Source organism: Pan troglodytes, chromosome 17, assembly GCF_028858775.2.
Source record: "Pan troglodytes isolate AG18354 chromosome 17, NHGRI_mPanTro3-v2.0_pri, whole genome shotgun sequence".
Lineage (NCBI taxonomy): Eukaryota > Metazoa > Chordata > Mammalia > Primates > Hominidae > Pan > Pan troglodytes.
Genome location: NC_072415.2, coordinates 40879953 through 40900849, shown reverse-complemented (window position 1 = coordinate 40900849; position 20897 = coordinate 40879953). Strand labels below are relative to the sequence as shown.

The following is a 20897-nucleotide window of genomic DNA, read 5'->3' as shown; positions in this document are numbered from 1 at the left end:
CAGAATTCATTCATTTGCTTGTTTTAATTGAGTGCCTGCTAAATGAAAACTATTGTCATAAGAACTGATTTATAATTTATTTCATACTCTACCTTGAATTCTTAAAAAATACTTTGAGGCCAGGCGCAGTGGCTCATGCCTGTAATCCCAGCACTTTGGGAGGCCGAGGCGGGCGGATCACGAGGTGAGGAGATCGAGACCATCCTGGCTAACACGGTGAAACCCTGTTTCTACTAAAAATACAAAAAATTAGCCGGGCATAGTGGCGGGTGCCTGTAGTCCCAGCTACTCGGGAAGCTGAGGCAGGAGAATGGCGTGAACCCAGGAGGCGGAGCTTGCAGTGAGTGGAGATCGCCCACTGCACACTAGCCTGGGCGACAGAGCGAGACTCCGTCTCAAAAAAAAAACAAAAACAAACTTTGAAATGTAATAGAAATTGAACTTGATTAGCATACTATGTTTCATGGAGATCAATTTTTAAAAGTGAAATTCAAAGAAATATACATAGAATTAAAAAGTAAAGATAGCATTTGTTGGAAAACACAGAATTTTAAAACTTTTTGTTAAATTGAGAAGGATTCTTTTTAAATAATTGTTTCAAATTTTCAGGAACTACACAACTGACTCAAACTGCACAGCTCATTTTAGTATTGCACTGTTAACTCATTTATGCCAGACAAGATCTGGGGTTAGTGTTGAAGAGAGGGGGTTGAAGGTGAATGAATTAGCACTAGGGTTCAGCCCTAGACCAGGACAGAGAACTCTCTGAGGAGAGGTACTGGAAGGACAGGAAATAGGGAGCTGTCATGAGGAGGAAGTGAATGGATCAGAGAGATGTGGTCGTACAATGGTGAGGAAGATGGATGTCCAAAATAACTGACACTGAGGGAGCACTTAGAATGTGCCAGGCTTTCTTCTGACTGCCTTGATATCACTTAATTCTTGCAACAGCTCTGAGAGGTTAAAAAATTGTGCTTATTTTATGGTGATTAGCAGATGTTTCCCTTTCTGCTCCAACCTATGAAGCAACTAGACAATGTCCTTTAATCTTGCTTTTTGCCTGTTAGGTTTGTGTTTCCCTTGCTTTTGAATTCCATTCTATGTCATATGCCATGCCGAGATGGTTTCGCCCTGAAGATGACATCTGTCCCTGTGGATCACTCATACTCTGGTGCTGGCAGGGGAGGAACTGGCAGGATTCACAAAGCTCATGCAGAGCTGTCTCTCTTTGCTCATCAGTGAGTAAGTGGGATTTTTTTGGTTGTTGCTGCCCTTAATAGTTTCTGGCCTCTGATATTAGAAAATTGTGAAGCTAGGCTGGATAGATTTGGCCTGTGGGCTTTGGATTGCAAATTGTTCACTTCTTTAAGGATTGCTCTGGCCCTGACTTTCTATGTTATCTCTGAAATGAACATCCATTTCCAGCCAAGCTTCTCAAAAATCTGTCATAAGCAGTCTAAATAGTTTAATTTTAGATGTAGAAAGTACCATAGATAGCCTCCAGTATTACCTTATTATTATTGATTATCTTACTTAACAGATGGACAAATGGGAGTGTTGAGACCTGAGAGATTACTTAAGCAACACAAAAGAAGTTGCTTCTTACTTTCGGTCTGGTGTACTTTTTACTATAAAAAGTATATTTTTATTGGGAAACTAGTTCATGCAGCAGAATCATATTCATAAGCAAAAGTCATTCTTTTAAAAAAAGATCACATCTACTCACATTCCATTTTTTAAAAAATATATGCTCTTTGTTTCAAACCTATGTTTTAGAGGGATCTATTTCAGTGACCATGTAGCCTAACCTAAATACATTAAATAAATTGGGTACTTGTTCAGAGAAAGTACTTTATATTCCATTCTTTTGTTGAAAGTTTTTTTTGTAATAAAACAAACAAATCACCATTTTAATAGCCTCTATCAATTAATGTGAAAGAGGAAAATAAATATCTAAGATGAATTCTAGTCAAATTGCTCTTCCGCCCTTTCCTGGAATGAGGAAAAACATGAGCTGCCCTTAAGGCATCAGAGGGTAAAGAGTAGGCAAGAGTTTGGAAATGTCCTATAGTCAAAGCCTATGATGATAGTCTGAGTAGATCTCCAGAACCTGAAACGCTTATAGCTTTCTTTTTGTCCTCTGAAAAGCTTCATGCTAGAGATCATGATGTCATCTTTAATAGGATGAGGTGTGCTTATGGTATCATTGGTGGAAAACTATGAGTGTTAAAAAATATGGAAATGGGAGGATGTCAACTATAGTCTCATGCTGATGACTCAGGCTTATTTTACTAGCAAAGGGTCAATGATAATTTTATGGATATGGAGACAGAACAGCTCATTAGTGGCATTCGTTAATAAAATAGGGCATGAGCATAGGACAGACACAGAGAATGTAAGGCATGCGCTGTTTGACATTAATTTTTAATTTAAATATACGCTCAGTATTGCAGTAATTCTGGCTCGGCATATAATGGTATTAAGATGGTGAACATTTTCAAGAATCGAAATGGTGTGAGTGTCACGGTTGGCTTTTCACATAGGATTCTCAGGACATCCCTGAGGAAACTTAAACCAAATAAAAGGGAACAGACAAGTTTCTCTTTTGTGGTCAGGCTTACCTGGTTTAAGTCAGTAATTGAAAAGAGGTGCAGGAGGATGAGTCAGACGCCTTGTCATTGCTTTCTGAAGAGCTAAAAGAAACAGCATTTATATCTTAATCTTCCAGATTGTGTGCTGCAATAATTCATTTAGTTTAAGTGCACTTCAAATAAAAATCTAAATTATCCCATTCTTATTCATTTCTCACCATGAACTCTGGTTTTGATGGTAGTAAAGAAGGTAAGAACTCTCCACTGGATGTTCAGGAGTCCGGTATAGGAAATAAGTTATAACTCTATTTGTGACCAGGGATGTTCTTGGAGAAAATCAGTAACCACATGTAGCCCACGACTAGGACCTCAATGGATGCATTTCTTATAGTAACTCACCCTCGATTTTATTATTTTGCAGTCGCCTTGATTCCCTAACTTTACGTATGTATGTATGTATATATGTATTTTTGTCTCTAAATTATGGCGATTGTCTTGTATCATTGTCATGCCAGTAAATTCCTAAAAACACAAGACCCCAAAGAATGGTGCCTCAGATGACTATGATGTCTGAACTGCTTGTGGGTGTGTGTAGGAAATTCAGTCCAGTAGAGTGTGTAACAGTCTCCCTGGAGTCAGCTTTCTGTCAGGTGGGCCTCAGGCAGCTGTGACCTAAAACCCAGCCTCTGCGGCTCAGACCTCGCTCTGTAATTGACCCCAGGGCAGGGACCACGGCGGGCGCCGAGGGCAGCGGGCAGGGCGGAGCCGGGGCCGACCGCGCACTCAGGAGTGAGTCTTTGTGCAGTCAGGGCTTCTGCTGGGCAGGGCCGGCTGTTAATCTCGCCTGGCGGAGCGGACACCGGGGCGTGGGGGGGGGGGGAGATGGGCCTTATAGGTGGCGTCCGCTGGTGAGAAACACCTTGCGCAGGTAAAAGGGTGGCGGCGAGAGGGAGTTCCCACCCGTGGCCTTCTTACAGAAATGAAGTCTTAAGTCTTAAATAGACAACAAGGAGGGGCCGATTGGTGTCTTTTGGACGCGTCTGGTGCCCCTCCCTCCGCCAAAGGAAAAGCCCCTTGGATGAGAGGCAGGCGCTTCAGAGAAGCTAAAGAAAAGCACCTCTCCGCGCGCGCCACCTCCTCCGCCTCGCGCTCCTCCTGAGCAGCGGGCCCAGCCTGCGCTCGGGCCGCGGCCCTCGCCCCGCGGAGCCCTCCTACCCCGGCCCGACGCTCGGCCCGCGACCTGCCCCGAGCCCTCTCCATGGAGGCAGCCTGCCCCTCCGGCTCCTGGAGCGGAGCCCTCTGCCGGCTGCTCCTGCTGACCCTCGCGGTGAGTGTAGCCGCGGCCACCGCTCCGGGGAAGGGGGCGATCGCCTAGGGTGCGGAGGAAAACTAGGGGAACGGGGATAGGTGGGGGTGGCGGGAAAAGCTGGGGTGAAGGGGCCTCTGGGTGGCTAGAAAATGGAGTTGGCCGGGGTGGGGGAGGGCAGATAGGAAGAGGATCGCGACCTGAGAGTTGGGATCCCCAAGGGGAGGGAAGGTGTCTCCGGTAGATGTAATCAGCGCACTCAGAAAGGCGGGAGCGGGCCGCTTTCGCCCAGCCAAAATCGTGGCCCCTGGGTACGCGCCGGGGAGCAGGGTGCGCCGGGGCGGGAGTGCGCCGGGGCGGGAGTGCGCCGGGGCCGTCCAGCTGCGCCTCTGGCACCTTCCCCGGGAATGTGCGGCTCCCTGTGCCTCAGCGCCGGCCCAGGCCACGGAAAGGGGAACCGCTGGGCGGCCGGGACGGAGAGCGAGTGTCCTTGGGTGAAAAAGGGAACTGCTCGCCTTTCTGGGAATTGTTTACTCTGGGAGAAGGGCGGGGGGAAGTGGCGGGTGGGGGAGGGGATCTTGACCCTTTGCTCCTGAAGACTGTCGACCGGCGGGCCCTAGGTGAGCATTTGTACAGTTTCAGTGGTTTCTTAACGTGCGAGGCTTCAGTTCCCTAAATCTTCGGAGAAAGGAAGGGTCTTTCTGATTTCTTGTCCCCAGAGGCGACTCGATTTTTCTGCTCACCACCCGCCTCCCGCGCCACCGCCCCTTCCCCAGGTTCTTTCTTTCTTTAAAGAGCACTACAGCAATGACCCTACCCCTTCCCAGAGCTGGGAGCCTAAGTGGTTGGCCTTATTTGGGGCGGGACAGCCCCTTTCCCAGGCTTAACCGATGGGATCTCGTTGGGGAGCCTGAAGACGCAAAAAGCCAATGCCGGGAGCAGCGTCTGGGGAATTTGGGATATAAAAAGTCCGATTGGACTTTTCCTGGCTCCCTGGAAGAGGAAAAAATTCGACAGGTGTGGAAAAGTGCTCCTTGCCTTGAGCAGAAGGCGTTGGGCGCCAATCAACCTTGAAGGACAAAGGGAGGAACCCGGAAGGCTAATTCCTTCTGGGAGAAGTGAACTGGGGGCTGAAATATTCGTATAATTTCCCCTTCTCTTCCGCTCTCACTTCGCAGTAGAGTTCCACATTTTAAAATCATGAATTGGTAATTGTTACTGTTATTAGAATGTCTTTCTCGAGGAGCTCAATGGACTTCAAACCCTTAACTGAATTCTCAGGGCATATTAATAACATAGAAAGGGCCAAGTACACAGCAGTTAACATTTTACAGATGAGGAAACCAAGAATGGAATAAATAACGGTCAGAACATATGTTGATGAGTAAGAAATAAATTTTCATTAGACTCCTAATAAAATTGCAATTTCTTTTAAAACCACCGGCCATTCTTTAAAGGAAAAGGCATGCACAGACGCTGGCAATGCGTGGCATTGCTCTGCATATACCTGCAGACAGAGCTTTCTGTGTGTTATCTCAGATTCTGTTTAGGAGGAGGTGGGGTATCACTGAATACACTGAAATTAAATTTCCATTCCTTGTTCTTCCTTAGCTTCGGAGTTTGATAGGCGGGGAGTGGGGGTAGGAAGTATGCTGGCCCTGCCTACACTCTCATTCTGCTGGTTTTTGCTCTGTGCACATCTGTGCAAAGCCCTGCCAACCTCACGTGGCTGTTGTGGTTGTGAGTCTCAAGTGTGAGAAATGCGTAAATACTAAGTGTCAGAAATTATTAAGTAAGAATGATTGTAGCTGGGCATGGAGTGCGCGCCTGTGGTCCAAGTCACTGGAGAGAGGCTAAGGTGGGAGGATCGCTTGAGCTTGGGAGGTCCAGGCTGCAGTGAGCCCTGGTCATGCCACTGCATCCCAGCCTTGGTGACAGAGCGAAATCCTGTCTCAAAAAGGGGGGAGAAATATCTTTGGTAGGAGGGTAGGATCCTTTACCTTCCTTCCTTCCCATATACCCAAGTAATCCTTCACCATTCCACAAATCAGCTTTTCCTCACTTCTTAATGTTTCTTCAAACCACACCTGGCTTAGCCACTTGAACTCTGTCTTCTGCTAACCACTAATAAACCTTCTAAGATCACTGGCTCTCCTGTGCTAACTCCAAATGACTCATTCTTTATATGGTTCCACCTTGTAGCTTTTGCCCTTATTCTTGACATTCACTCCCCCCTCCCTTTTTTTTTAATCTTTCTGACCACTCAGGGTCTGACTCCCTACCTAGCGTCTTGTCTTTTTCTTCTTTTTCTGTTGTCTTTTTTTGGTTTGGTAAAAATGACATAACGTGAGATCTACCCTCCTAACACATTTCTAAGTGTATTGTATTGTTAATTATAAGCACAATGTCATATAGCAGATCTCTAGAACTTTCAATTTCCATAACCAAACTTTTATATCCATTAAACAGCAAATCCCTGTTTCCCCTACCCTCCGTCACCTGGCAACCACCATTCTATTTTCTGCTTCTATGAGTTTGACTACTTTTTCCTGCACTCTTAAATGCTGGTGTCTCTTGGTTTTCTGTTCTAGGTCTTGTCCTTTGGAATCTACACTCTTTCCCTAGGGCATTTTATCCACTTTTATAGCTTAAAATATCACACAGTTGCCAACATATACTAAATTAATATTACTAGTTCAGATGTCTTCATTGAACAATAGTCCTTTGTATCACTCTACTGACTGTGATGTGTGACACAGCATTTATTATCTTCCCAAACAATGTTGTTTTTCTTTTAGTGTCCTGTATTTCAATATATGTCAGTACCATATGCCTGTTCCTCAAGTAGGAAGTCTGAAAGCTGTTTGTTTTTTCTTTCTCACTGCTCCCCTTCCTTAATCCATGAAGTTCCATTAACTCTACATTCAAAGACAGCTCATGGGTCTATTCACTTGTACCTGTCACTTCAGCTATTACAAATAATGTCACAATGAATTTGAATGTATGTCATTTCATATATGGGCAGGTGTATCAGTAGGACAGATTACCAATAATGGGATTGACAAATAAAAGTGTAAATTAGGCCAGGTGCAGTGGCTCATGCCTGTAAATCCCAGCACTTTGGGAGCCTGAGGTGGGAGGATCACTTGAGCTCAGGAGTTCAAGACCAGACTGGGGAACATGGCAAAACCCCTTCTCTACAAAAAATACAAAAATTAGCCAGGCATGGTGGTGCATACCTATAATCCCATCTACTTGGGAGGCTGAGGTGGGAGGATCACTTGAACCCGGGAGGTGGAGGTTTCAGTGAACCGAGATCGCACCACTGCACTCCGGCCTGGACAACAGAGCAAGACTCTGTTAGAAAAAAAAAAGTGTCTAATTTTGTTAGATTTTGTTCTTCCCTCCATAAACATTGTATATGGCTAGACAGAAAGTTATTTTATGATAGATATCACATGATCGAGGATATATATATTGGTGTAAAGATAAATTGAATCTATGCTTCATTCAGAACACCACAGAAAATTCCAGAGATGAAAGATTTAAATGTAAAATATGTTTCCCTACAGATAATAGAAGAAAACGTAATAAATTGTTATATAAATTTGGAGCCCACGAGGCCTAGTTATGACTTAGATTTCGAAAGCCAATTTATTACAATTGAGAAAATCAATTATATAAGAGTACATATATACATACTTCTTCATGGCGAAAAAACACCTCTAACCAACCAAAAACACAACAAGCAAAGTCAAAAGGTGATTGATAAACTGGAAAAAATATTCATAGGTCATATTTAAAAGGCTAATCTAATACATAAAGAGCTCTTGTAAGTCAAGAAGAAAAAGTGCAACATGGATGTAACAGTATCCATAAAGTAGTAAAATGGCTCTTAAGTTATAAAAATATGTCAACCTCACTCATAATAAAATATGAATAAAAAATTACATTAAAATGCCATTTCACACTTGGCAGACACCCAAAAGTTCAACAACATGCGATGTAGGCAAGAATGTGGTTGACTCATAAATTATTGGTGGGTATAATAAAAAGTTACAACTTTTAGGGACTTTACGCAGTCATATCTAATGCAAATACAAATTGTTTTACCTCTTCTTTTCCAATTCCTGTGGGTCAAATATCATTCTATTCATATGCCAGTACCATATTGATTTAATTGTTGAGATTTTATATGATTTGTAATATCTGCTAGGGTTGATAGCCTTTCATTGCTTTTTAAAAATAATTTTCCTGTCTTAATTTTTTATTTTTTCCTTACAGCCTTTTAAATCAGCTTGTTTAGTTCCAGAGAAAATTTTATGGAGGTTTTTATTGGTATCAAAAAATTTGTAATTTAACTTAGTAAGAATCGATATAGATACGTTGTTGATTTTTGTCTTTCTTTTTTTGCAAGTGTACTTTTCTGCCCTACAGAAATGTTTTCAGGTTTCCTTCAAATAGGTTTTACATGTTTCTTGTTAAATTTACTCCTTGGCATTTCAATTTTAATTGCTTTTGAAAATGATTTCTTTTTTTTTTTTTTTTTGAGACTGAGTCTCGCTCTGTCGCCCAGGCTGGAGTGCAGTGGCGTGATCTCTGCTCACTGCAAGCTCTGCCTCTCGGGTTCACACCATTCTCCTCCCTCAGCCTCCCGAGTAGCCGGGACTACCGGTGCCCGCCAACACGCCTGGCTAATTTTTTTTTTTTTTTTTTTTTTTGTATTTTTAGTAGAGACAGGGTTTCACCGTGTTAGCCAGGATGGTCTCTATCTCCTGACCTCGTGATCTGCCCACCTCGGCCTCCCAAAGTGGAAATTTCTTGTATTATCTGACTGGTTTTGTTTATGGGTATGAAGACTAACCATATTTTCATGGTTATTTCTGCTTCCTTACTTAAGTCTCTTCTTGTTTTATAGTAATGTATTGGTTGATTTGCTTGGGTTTTCCAGGTAAACAGTCATATCAAATGCAGAGATTTTTTTTTACATCTTCCTATCTAATATCCTTCTCTTGCAAATATACCTTCAATATAATGTAAACTACATATAGTGACCTTGGAAAGCCTGTCTTGTTTCTGAGTTTAATTGGATTGCTTCTAGTGCTTTCCCATTTGTGTTGTGTTATAATTTATAAAGGTCACGTTGCAAAAGTACTTATCAATTCTTATTTTTTGAGACTAAAAAAAATAAGAATGGTTATTGAATTTGGTCAAGTGCCTGTCAGCATCTATGATGGTGATCACATGTCAAGCCTTCGTTAAATTCATGGCTTGAAGTTTCTGGACCAAGCAAAAGATGTGAGTGTGGATCACAGATCCACGCCAGGGCCAGTTTACTTGTGGCTCAAATTTGTAATGAAGATTTAGCATTTGGGTCCCAGATTAATGTGGAGCGGATCCTCTTAGATCTTAGGTGGGCCCTGTGCTTTGATTTCATTCTCCTTCTCTCCAGAGGCCAGCAAAGCAGAGTCAAATCTTTGCAGATCAGAAGTTGTTCCTGAGTTCCTCTTATCACTGTGTGTTCCAGCTTTATCTTCAGTTTTGGCCTAGCAATTGCTTGCTATTTTGTTAGCTCTTTGATGCTTTAGGATGTTTGAAAAATGTTATCCCTGATTTTTAATTAGTTTTGGCATAGGTTTTTCTTAATTACCTAGCTTGTTATTATTGAAAATGACAGTTATTTCCATTCTCCACATTGGACAGATCTATCACATTCAAATATAAAGCTGCTTATTTAATTTATTTGCTCCAAGTAAATCTTTGGTTTCTCATTCTCGTTAGGAAAAAAGATCCATGTGCTTTGCTAATGCCGTTCAAAATCTGGCCCACACCCACTTCTCTGAGCCCATGTTAAACCTCTGCCCCCGCTCTGGTACACACATCAACCATTCCAGATTTCTTCTTCAGGTCTGTGCCATCTCTGGGCCTTCACATATGCCATTCTTCTGTTTGCAGCATTTAAGCTCTGCCTCCTCTTAGCCTGTCTCACTTGTAGCCGCTCTTCAGGTGACCTCACCTGGCTTTTAGATATCACTATTACCTCTGCTCTCCCATAGCTCCCTGTACTTCCCTATCATTACATTTGTCTTACTTTGTTGAAATTACAAATATGTCTTACCTTAGATTGAATGTTTCATGAGGATCATGTTTACTGCTCTGTGTGTGGTACATAATACACATTCAGTAAATATTTGTTGAATTCATGCATGAATGGATGGATGTCCAAGATACTGTTATTCAAAGAATTGTCTTAATCCAACCATTTTTCATCTTCTCCACCATTATTACCTTAGCCCAAGTAACCATTACCCCACTCTTAGATTCCTGCTGTAGTCTCCCAATCAGTCTCTTGGTTTCCACTCTTGCTCTTCTATAACCTATTTTCCACATAACTAGTAGAGTGATTCTGTATAAATATCAGTTTACACCACTCCACAGCTTCTTCATCATGCTGTTGCTTCTCTTTGCACTCAGAACAAAATCTGCACTCCTTACCATGGCCTTTTAGACCCTACATCATTTGCCCTTGACTGTCCTTTTGTTTTCTTCCCCTATCACTCTTCCCTCACTGTGCTCTGCTGCTATGACCACCTTGTTTCTGCAATACACAAGTCTCCTTCCAGGGTCTTTACTCTGGTTCTTGCCCTACCTGGAAGACTCTTCCCTGGTTAGAAAACTGGTTTACTTCCTCACTTCATTTACGCTCAGGTATTCTCGTTGTCACCCTCTCCTCCCTGCTTTATTTTTGTCATGACATTTATCTCTCGCTGCCTTGGCATTATGTGACATTTGTGCATTTGTGTATTTCTTTTGCTTCTTATTATCATGTAATCTTCGTGAGGCAAGGACTTGGCTTTGTTCACTGCTCTAGCCATTGAATCCGTTTAGCACCTAGTAAGCAACCAGTAAATGTTGGTTGAATGAATAAGTGAATGTATTCTTCCAATCACCTTGAGCTGGAATCTTCAAAATCATCTGATTCTACTCCTATTCTCTCTTGGCTATGCAGCCAGTGAAAATTCTTCATATCACTTAATTTCCAGTTCAAAACTAATGTCTTCATTGTGTCTATCCCAACATTCCAAATGAAACACAACCTCTGCCTTATTTGATCCTTCAAATGTAATTAAAACTGGATAATTAAAGAGTCTTTAATATATATTAAAAATAAACATTTCCATCCAAATTTTGATGATTTTAGTTTATATTTATAAACTTTGTAAGTAACAGTGTAAATGCTAGCTAACTGTCTTGGTTTTGGTCAAAGATGTTTGTAAAACTAGAAAAAACGTGCATCTTTGAGAAACGTCCATTGTAAAGTTTCAGACAGAACAAAATTAAATTTCAGTGTGTTTACGTATATGTTGCATTGGACTTGGTTCACCATGAATCACTAAACCGTTAAAAAATTTTAAGTAAATTATTTCCTAAAATGAACTTAACTTTTATTTATGAGAAGATACACCTTCAAAATAATTTTATATTTCAAAGTTATGTGCCTATTGTGTGGAGTAACACGTAAATATTCTCCAAATCACTTCATGGCAATAAGTTACTGTTTGTCTTTAAGAGCATTTACTTTTTGTTTAGGATATTATTGATTTGGTATCATATCTCATAAGCAATTAAAAATGTACTGAAACAGTTTGCTGCCTCAGTAAATTTGGTTTTCTCTTTCCTATGTATATACCTGTGCTGCCTTCCGGATAGTTTTCAGCACTCTCTCACATAGGCTGTTGTTGGATCGTCACTGTACCCACTGAGTTAATCAGTGAAATTATTATTACATACGTTTTACAATATAGTAAACAAAGCTGAAGAGCATATGTAACTCTTTGAGTTTACAAGCTTTTTGCAGGAGGAGGCTAGAACTCGGTATATTGTTTTATTCTTCCCCTTGATATACTTTTGTCCTGATTTCTTTCTCCAATATGTTTTTATTTTGATAATTATATGTGATTTACAATTACATAAATCACATATAATTATAAATATAAATTCATGTATTTATATTTAATTAAATATTTTAAAATTAATATTTAATTAGTGTAGTCAATATGTAATATAATTAACATTTATATAAGTATTATATGCCTTTTTATGTGTATATAATATATAAATTTATAATTTATATAAATAATATACACATTAAAGATTTCTTTTTATGCATAATATTTATTTGATTTTTTTCATTTTTTAGATCTTAATATTTGCCAGTGATGCCTGCAAAAATGTGACATTACATGTTCCCTCCAAACTAGATGCTGAGAAACTTGTTGGTAGAGGTAAGGAAGCCCTAAAATTTGTAATAAATCCTGTTTTGCTGTGGTACATATACGCCATGGAATACTACACAGCCATAAAAAGGAACGAGATCTTGTCCCTTGGAAGGGATGTGGATGGAGCTGGAAGCAATTATTCTCAGCAAACTAACACAGGAATAGAAAAATCAAACACTGCATGTTCTCACTTATAAGTGGGAGCTGAGCAATGTGAACATGTAGGCACAGAGTGGGGAACAACACAAGTGGGGCTTGTTGGGGGTTCTGGGAGAGTGAGAGCATCAGGAAAAATAGCTAATGCATGCTGAGTTTAATACCTAGGTGATGGGTTGATAGGTGCAGCAAACCAACATGGCATGTGTTTACCTATGTAACAAACCTGCACGTCCTGCACATGTACCCTGAAACTTAAAATAAAATAAAAACACACACACAAAATAAATCCTGATTTGCTGTGGTATTTTAAATTAGTGTAATTTTTAGAATGATAACTCTGTTGGGACCAGTAGATAAAACTAATGTAGTATATTATCATTTGTAATATTTGTGGTGTCATTCTAATGAAAGGAATACTGTTATTTTTGGAAAACATGATTATATGAAGTTGATAAAAATATTTCACTTGAGTAATAATTATTAACATTTACTTTAGAGAAAAGATAAAGACATTTAACATGCCTCTAAAAAATTGAGAAATTGAAACTTTTTTTTATTTTAAAGGTACTGTTTTTGGATTTTTATTCTTAAATATTTCACTCTGTATTGTATTATTTTTTATCAATTAAATTATTTCACATAATTCTGTAAGAAAAGATCAAACCAATGATAGCATAAAATGTGATCACTGTTTAGCAATAGATGTAAAGAATTTAGTAATCCTTTCGTTTAGTAAATGCCAATTTTCATCTGCTAGATTCTGTATAACTTCAGGTGTATTTAGGTGTTACTCTATAGCTTATTTCTGTTGATAAAGAAAAAAATTGTTTTGGTTTTGGTTTAAATATTCAAACACTGGAGCTCACATATGTTTACTTCAGAGCAAATGTCTCTTCTTTAAGAGAATGTTAAGTAGGTATTAGAAGTGATGTAAGTATTTAAGCACAACTTAATTCACCATATAGTTTTATGTGTCCTTTCAAAAATTTACAAGTGTCAGTATAATGAATTTTAAGTTTTTGGCTCTCCCCACGTGCATACATTACTGTTAAAACTATATCCTATGTTTTACTTTAAAAATGATTGCTGTGCATATTTTCTACAGTTAACCTGAAAGAGTGCTTTACAGCTGCAAATCTAATTCATTCAAGTGATCCTGACTTCCAAATTTTGGAAGATGGTTCAGTCTATACAACAAATACTATTCTATTGTCCTCGGAGAAGAGAAGTTTTACCATATTACTTTCCAACACTGAGAACCAAGAAAAGAAGAAAATATTTGTCTTTTTGGAGCATCAAACAAAGGTATACAAGGCTACATAAATGAAGAAATGATGTCTTTTCTTCAGACATAATCAACATTACCAGGGAAGATATGAAATCAGAAAGGATATGGTATAGTTTGGCTTAAAGACGAATGAAAACCATGAGGCAACTTCACAGTGTTTAGAAGGAAAAGGGCTGTGCAACATGGTTCATTCGGGTTGTCATTCCTTTTCATTTGGGACGTAAAAGGAGAAATTGGGATAAGGTACAGCATGGGAACGTGAGATTAGACACAAAGCAGCATTTTTTTTTTTGAGCTTTACCGTAGAATGGATTTCTAACAACAAGTTTTGAAACTCTGTATAAAGAAAGGAAAGCTTTTTTCTCGCATTCATTTTAGCATAATCTGTGGTCTTAAAACATAGATAACTATTTTAGGAGGAAGTTTGGACCACATGCATGCTATTGTGTTGTGACACCCAAGATCAAAATAACTTGTATTCAACCATTAGCCATTCCTCACTGCAGCAGTTTGAGAGTTGTCACTGTGTTTCTCTCCTCATTCTGACACAGATCTCTCTGTTGGTTCCCTGGCTCTGCCTAGTTGCTGGTGAGTGGAAGTTGCTTGTGCTAAATTTAGAAGGGCACATACACACTTATTTTCTTTGCATATCTCTCTCCCATGTTTTTGCATGGCAATGGGGCAACAGTAATTTTTTTTTCAGTTTTGCTTCTAGGCTTCCAGTTCCATCTCTCTTCCATATTTCCATCAAATCATTTTCCCAAGAGGATTGTTGTGATAACAGTTAGGACAGTTACTTCTTCATTATCTTTTTGCAGTGTTGATGATTAGTTTGGTTTTCAAGCACTCCCATGGTCTCACCCCTCCCCAGCTAATCCTCATGAGAGGAGAAAGATGTGTCATTGTTTAATGTTTGAGAATAAAGTAGTCATTGACTTTATTATTTTTTCCTGTCTTATGAATTGAGGTCCTAAAGAAAAGACATACTAAAGAAAAAGTTCTAAGGCGCGCCAAGAGAAGATGGGCTCCAATTCCTTGTTCGATGCTAGAAAACTCCTTGGGTCCTTTTCCACTTTTCCTTCAACAGGTACCGTTTTCTTTCTTTCTGCTGTGGGAGTCTATAGTTTCCATCTCTTACCATTATAACACTGAGTATGAAGTTATTTATAATAGTTGTGTATAAATATGTGAGTGAATGAGTATGTGTATAATATGTTTCCATATAAGGGTATAAATATATCTCTTTATACTTACATACACTTTTGTTCAGCTTGCAAAGGCCAATCATAAAACTGTGGCACTCAAACACATGGTTCCTTAATGAATTGTCACATCAGCAAGGGTATCGCCAAGCCTAAGAATAGCCTAGAAAACCCAAAACTCTCTTGCATAATAAAGGAGAAAATTGGATGAAAGACCAAATGCCACAAAGGAGGAAGACACATAGGCCCTTCTATCTTTCTATTTCTTGTTCTTGAATCTACATCTGAAATCACACTGGATCCACATTTCTTTCTCTCTGTCTCTGTCTCTTTTTTTTTCTTTTTTTTGTGGCGATGAGATCTCACTATGTTGCTTAGGCTGGTTTTGAACTCCTAGGCTGAAATGATCTCCCATCTCAACCTCCCAAAATGCTGGGATTACAGGCATGAGCCAAGCATACCTGACTCTTTTTCTCTGTCTTGTTTTAAGTTTCAGTAGAAACCCCAGCAAGCCTTCTTGCCTTCTTCCATTACTGGTGGCTACTACATTCAGTCTATGACTTTGGTTTATTTTCCCTCAGTTCTTGACATAGCAAGGGAGAATCCTTTTTATACCCCACCAACAAATTTAATACAGCTGAGAGAAGAGCATATTAAAGTTGAGAAATTGTTAGAAAACAGTTGTGTCAGTTATCCTGATATAAAGATAGTCAGGATGTTACTGAGAGGATGAACACAGCTTGGAGGAAATCTGCTTTTCGAATCAAGGATCAGAATATTACACATTCCAAAATATTATTCCATTTCTATTCTCACTCATATTTTTTTTTTACTCAGTTCCTGTAAGGAAGATGTTGGCAAAGAACAAAAAACTCATTAAGGAAATTATTGTCCACATTTTTGCCCTGCAGACAGTACACTTTAAACTCGGTTCTTAAATGTTATGTTACATATAATAAAAACTCAGTTTTTTAAAACATTGACAACAGAATAATTTTCCATGCTCAGAATACTTTGTTTTCTAAGACAGGAAAAGTCTTAAGTGTTTTTTCCATGTATAGACACCATCTAGCCTGTCAAATATTCCTTTAGTTATTCTGGAGAACTAAGATGCACTACATTATTTTACTCATGCCTTGCTCTTGAAATTTCTCAATTGGACTTTCTTATTCTATTGCTGTTTTAATTTATATATAATAATAAATTAATAAGGGCAATTATTTAAACTAATAAAATGGCAGTGAGATTTCATAAATATATAGATGAAAGTTCTGCTGAAATAAAGATTTGTCTCATGTATATAATATCTACTTTCTAGGTTCAATCTGACACGGCCCAAAACTATACCATATACTATTCCATAAGAGGTCCTGGAGTTGACCAAGAACCTCGGAATTTATTTTATGTGGAGAGAGACACCGGAAACTTGTATTGTACTCGTTCTGTAGATCGTGAGCAGTATGAATCTTTTGAGGTAAAGTCTAAAATGTGTGTACTGTATTAGCAATGATGATGCTTGGCCATTTTGTCTCTCATTTGCAATTCACTTAACCTTTTCTGTTTTCTGAGTTTGTCACCAATGCTCTGGCTACTCCCTAATAGCACATAATTGACTTGAAACAAAAAATATTTTCATAGAATAAATAATATTGGATTCCATTAGATTGTTCCTGGTATTATGGTTTTACTATTTTTTTTTCCCCACAACAGTACCACTTTGAAGAACAGTGTTTTTTTTTTTTTTTTTTTTTTTTTTTGTGAGACAGCGTCTCACTTTGTCACCCAGGCTGAAGTGCAGTGGTGTAATCTCGGCTCACTGCAATCTCTGGCTCCCGGGTTCAAGTGATCCTCCCACCTTAGCCTCCTGAGTAGCTGGGATCACAGGCACGCACCACGATACCCAGCTAATTTTTTGTATTTTTAGTAGAGATGGGGTTTCACCATGTTGGCCAGGCTGGTCTCAAGCTCTTGACCTCAGGTGATCTGCCCATGTCGGCCTCCCAAAGTGCTGGGATTACAGGACTGAGCCACCGTGCCCGGCCAAGAACAGTTACTTAGTTGGCACAAAAAGATCTGTGAACCTCTTTATAGTATGGAGATATCATAGGAGGTAAATGAAGTTCAGTCATTAAGTAAACCTCAGTACCTTGGCAATGGGAGAGCATTAGTTTATGGGGAGCAAGTAGGGGGTGTGACAGTGCTTACCTAAGCTTACTCAGTCCTTTAATCACCTGGTTAATTTCCTATGCTGGAAAGTGAGTTAATATGAAAGAATTTAACCTAATGCTGGTTTGATTTCCCAACAGGACTTGGTCATTTTGCTTAAGTCAGTTTTAATTATTTTATGTCTATTTTGGATGAATTAATTATTCATTAGAAGACCAAATTAATCAAATAAGACAGGCAAGCTTTGAATAAAGTATTTAGGTTTAGAATTGCCATGGCCTGGCCTTCTGAGTACCTAGGATGTTCTGGCCTTTCTATGATAGCTGTTATGAGAAAATTGGTATTGAAATTCATATTATAAAAACAAAAAAATTAAACTGTATTCCACCACAGTTTACCACCATTCATTTGTTTCATTTCTGATTCACCCTTTTTAAATTAAAAATTCTTTGAAAAGACTTACCCAAATGTAACCATTGATATGCCTAAAGTCCTCATTAGCAGAAAATAGGATAATATCCCAGTTAACTGTACCTGGGTAATCCTACAGGATCTCAAGTTCAGAAAGATCCAGAAAGTTGTATTTAAAATCCATGCACCTGAACCTTTCAAACAAAGCAAAATGAAGAAGTCTTCAAAGCTGTTTGGGAAAATAACAGTAAAAATTGTTACACTCATGAATAACAGTATAGCAATAATGAAGAAACTAAAATTATCTTTCATAAATTTAAAGAGATAAATTTAAACATACAATGCTATATTGAATCATGAAATTAGGCACCTCTTTGGCATTAAAATTATATGCATATCCCAGAACAATAACAAATGGTGAGACTCATACTGTAGTTCTGAACAGTCTCCAAGTTAAAGCCAAAATGAATTTGAAGCATACCCCATTTTAAAAGATTATTTTCACTTTTCTCCTTATTTTACTCTCTTCACAGATAATTGCCTTTGCAACAACTCCAGATGGGTATACTCCAGAACTTCCACTGCCCCTAATAATCAAAATAGAGGATGAAAATGATAACTACCCAATTTTTACAGAAGAAACTTATACTTTTACAATTTTTGAAAATTGCAGAGTGGGTGAGTACCTCCTTAAACAATATATGGCAAATTAACTGTGTTTCAATTCATACATTTAGTTTCACTATGTCCATTGGGAAGCAGCGTATCCCAGCAGCAAGAATAAGGGACTCTGGGTGGAATTTTACTCTGTGTTTCACTAGCTGTGTGACGCTTGGCAAATTTCCTAATCTTGGCAAGCCTAATTTCTTCATCTGTAAAATGGGTTATCAGTATGCCAGATTGTTATGAAGATTAAGTGAAGCTCAATACACAGCGAATGCCAAGCACAGTGTCCGACAAATAGGAGTTAATAAATGTTATGCTGTCATCCTATGGATGGATGGATGTAAGAGAACATAGCCCAAAAAGAGTAAGTCTTTCACTAATTGGAGATGTAGTCTTAAAGATATGTATAGATGTTCGCTAGGATTAAATGTGATCGCCAGTATTCTGGGCACGATTATGAAAGTCACTGAGAATAATGCAAACATTTTCTCAGCCCTGTGAAAATGGTCTGTTTTAACTAAAAGTCAGAATGCAGTTTTGGAGACCTTGTCTAGAAAGGTCTAAGTGAACCATGCAGTTTTAGAGAAAACTGACTCCTATGGTCAATCTAAGCACAAGCTTACAAACAGAGAAAAGTTATAGAATAATCAGAATTGTTTAGTCCGAAAATACATGGAGGGATAGTATCAACATTTATAAAATCATACATTAAATACAGTAAATATGAATATGATCACCCAATTCGAAAATGCTAGTATGCCAGAATATTTGAAAGGAAGTGATACTGTATGGAGAGGTCTGCAAATTTATAAAAGCCATGACTGTGCTATGTAATAATGTGGTCCAGAACTTTTTTGAGGTGGGTGAAAAGGAATGAAATAAAGGGAATATAGAACATGTGAATGTTTTGGAGATTAAAAAGGACTTTTCTTCTCTAGGCACTACTGTGGGACAAGTGTGTGCTACTGACAAAGATGAGCCTGACACGATGCACACACGCCTGAAGTACTCCATCATTGGGCAGGTGCCACCATCACCCACCCTATTTTCTATGCATCCAACTACAGGTGTGATCACCACAACATCATCTCAGCTAGACAGAGAGGTAACATAAACATTAATAAAACCTGATTGTAACGGGGCTATTCAGTAGTACCTGTATAACTCCTGTAGATGTGTTTTTGAAAAGTATGTTGTGAATCTCATTTTAGAAACATTATTATTTTATGTATGTTAATAGAGATCACTAAATAACCTTGGAGTATGCTGGTTTTGAACTGCTAATTCATTCTTTTCTGAATTGTATGTTTCATACAATCAGATTTCCTGATATAAGCATATTTACAGTATTAAAACAAAATGTCAAATATGAAAAGTGAACCTTTTAAATATATGCAGAAATTTGTTATCATCTTTTCAACAATCTCATCTACATTCTACCTCTTACATAGATGAAAAGACAGTTTATGTCTCTCTAATCGCTGGTTTCCGATTTTCAATCAACTGCTAGAAATCTTGATTTGGATGTCTGACAGGTACTTAAGATGTAATAAATCTAAAATTTAACTTGTCTTCTTTTCTTCTAAACATATTTTCCATTCTATGTTTTCTAGTTAAAAAGATATTTATATATTCTTTCTCTATTAATCATTTTCTATTGTCACCTTGGAGTCATGGTCTCCAAATTGTATTTGATGTCTCTTGGCCCCCCTGAATCACATCACTTCCTAAAGCATGTTTTTACCTCCAAGATTGTTTTAAATCTATATTCTGTCTCTTTCTACTGCAATACCCTAGCTTAGTAATTCATTCACTTAGTTATTCAACTATTACCTCCTCCCTGAAGCATTATTCATCTAAATTCTTATAGCAGTTTCTGTGTCCTTATTTACTATATTTATAATCCTTAATCTTAAAATATAGTAATAGATGTTTATCAGGTATTTTATTTGATTCTTAAGTCTTAAATCTTCAGATTAATTTTCTCTTCCTTCCTCTATCCCTCATGGATTAGAGTAGTGGTTCTCAAAAGCTTTGGTCTCAAGACCAATGCTTGACATTATTACATATTGTTAAATATTGTTGAATATTGTTAACAGTGTTAAATATTGTTGAAAATCCCAAAGATCTTTTATTTATCTAGGTTATATTTATCTATGTTACTTGTTAATGTTTAAAACTAAGGAAAGTTTAAATTATATATTAATTTAAATATTAAAAATAATAAATTAATTACATGTTAACAGTTAAAATTCTTATAAAATAACAGTAAAAATTGTTACACTTTTTCTTCTTTTTGTACTTACAACATAAGTACATTTTCCAAAACAGTACAATTTAGTGGGAAGAATGACCTTGTTACGCATTTTTCCAAATGTTTTTAGTATTTTGCTTAAGACAGGTGGATTCTCATATCTCCTTCTGCATTTAGTCTGTTACAATATGTAGTTTTAGCTGAAGCATATATAAAGGCAATCTGACATGATATAAAATTAGAAAAGAGAGTAGTATTTTGATGATAATTACAGATCACTGTGGATATTATTCCTTGATACTACATGAAAACTTGATAAGGAGTAGTTAGTTTCCTAAATGTTTTTGGTAATGTGGACTCTGAATCCTCAACAATGACCTTTTGTACTTTATTACGTTAAAATCCATTGCTCTATCTTACACTGTGAGTGACCATTTTACCAATACATCATTCTATATTGTGCATTGGTCATTTGGAAAATATTGGTTCACCAAGTAATGCAGAGCTTCCAAATATTGACACATTGCATTAAATAATATCAAAAAGATCACCTCTTTACTTCCATTGATATCACA

The 20897-nt window shown here is 38.1% G+C and overlaps 1 protein-coding gene and 1 long non-coding RNA gene across 3 annotated transcripts in view; one reads left to right on the top strand and one right to left on the bottom strand.

Moving 5' to 3' along the window:
- LOC104003117 (uncharacterized) overlaps positions 1–4252 on the bottom strand; it is a 29093-nt gene extending 24841 nt beyond the window's left edge. Inside the window, exons 1-2 of the long non-coding RNA XR_001711291.2 lie at positions 4098–4252; positions 2622–2693 (exon numbers count right to left, since the gene is read on the bottom strand). This is a non-coding gene — a long non-coding RNA (uncharacterized LOC104003117). The remainder of the gene's footprint in view (positions 1–2621; positions 2694–4097) is intronic.
- Positions 3394–20897, top strand: part of DSC2 (desmocollin 2) — a 36406-nt gene continuing 18902 nt past the window's right edge. For both annotated transcript variants that reach the window (XM_512077.9, XM_003315842.7), the window contains exons 1-7: positions 3394–3918; positions 12098–12182; positions 13441–13640; positions 14591–14710; positions 16144–16299; positions 17936–18080; positions 19007–19173. In XM_512077.9, coding sequence (XP_512077.5) covers positions 3850–3918; positions 12098–12182; positions 13441–13640; positions 14591–14710; positions 16144–16299; positions 17936–18080; positions 19007–19173 — 942 coding nt within the window. In that variant the 5' untranslated portion in view covers positions 3394–3849. The remainder of the gene's footprint in view (positions 3919–12097; positions 12183–13440; positions 13641–14590; positions 14711–16143; positions 16300–17935; positions 18081–19006; positions 19174–20897) is intronic.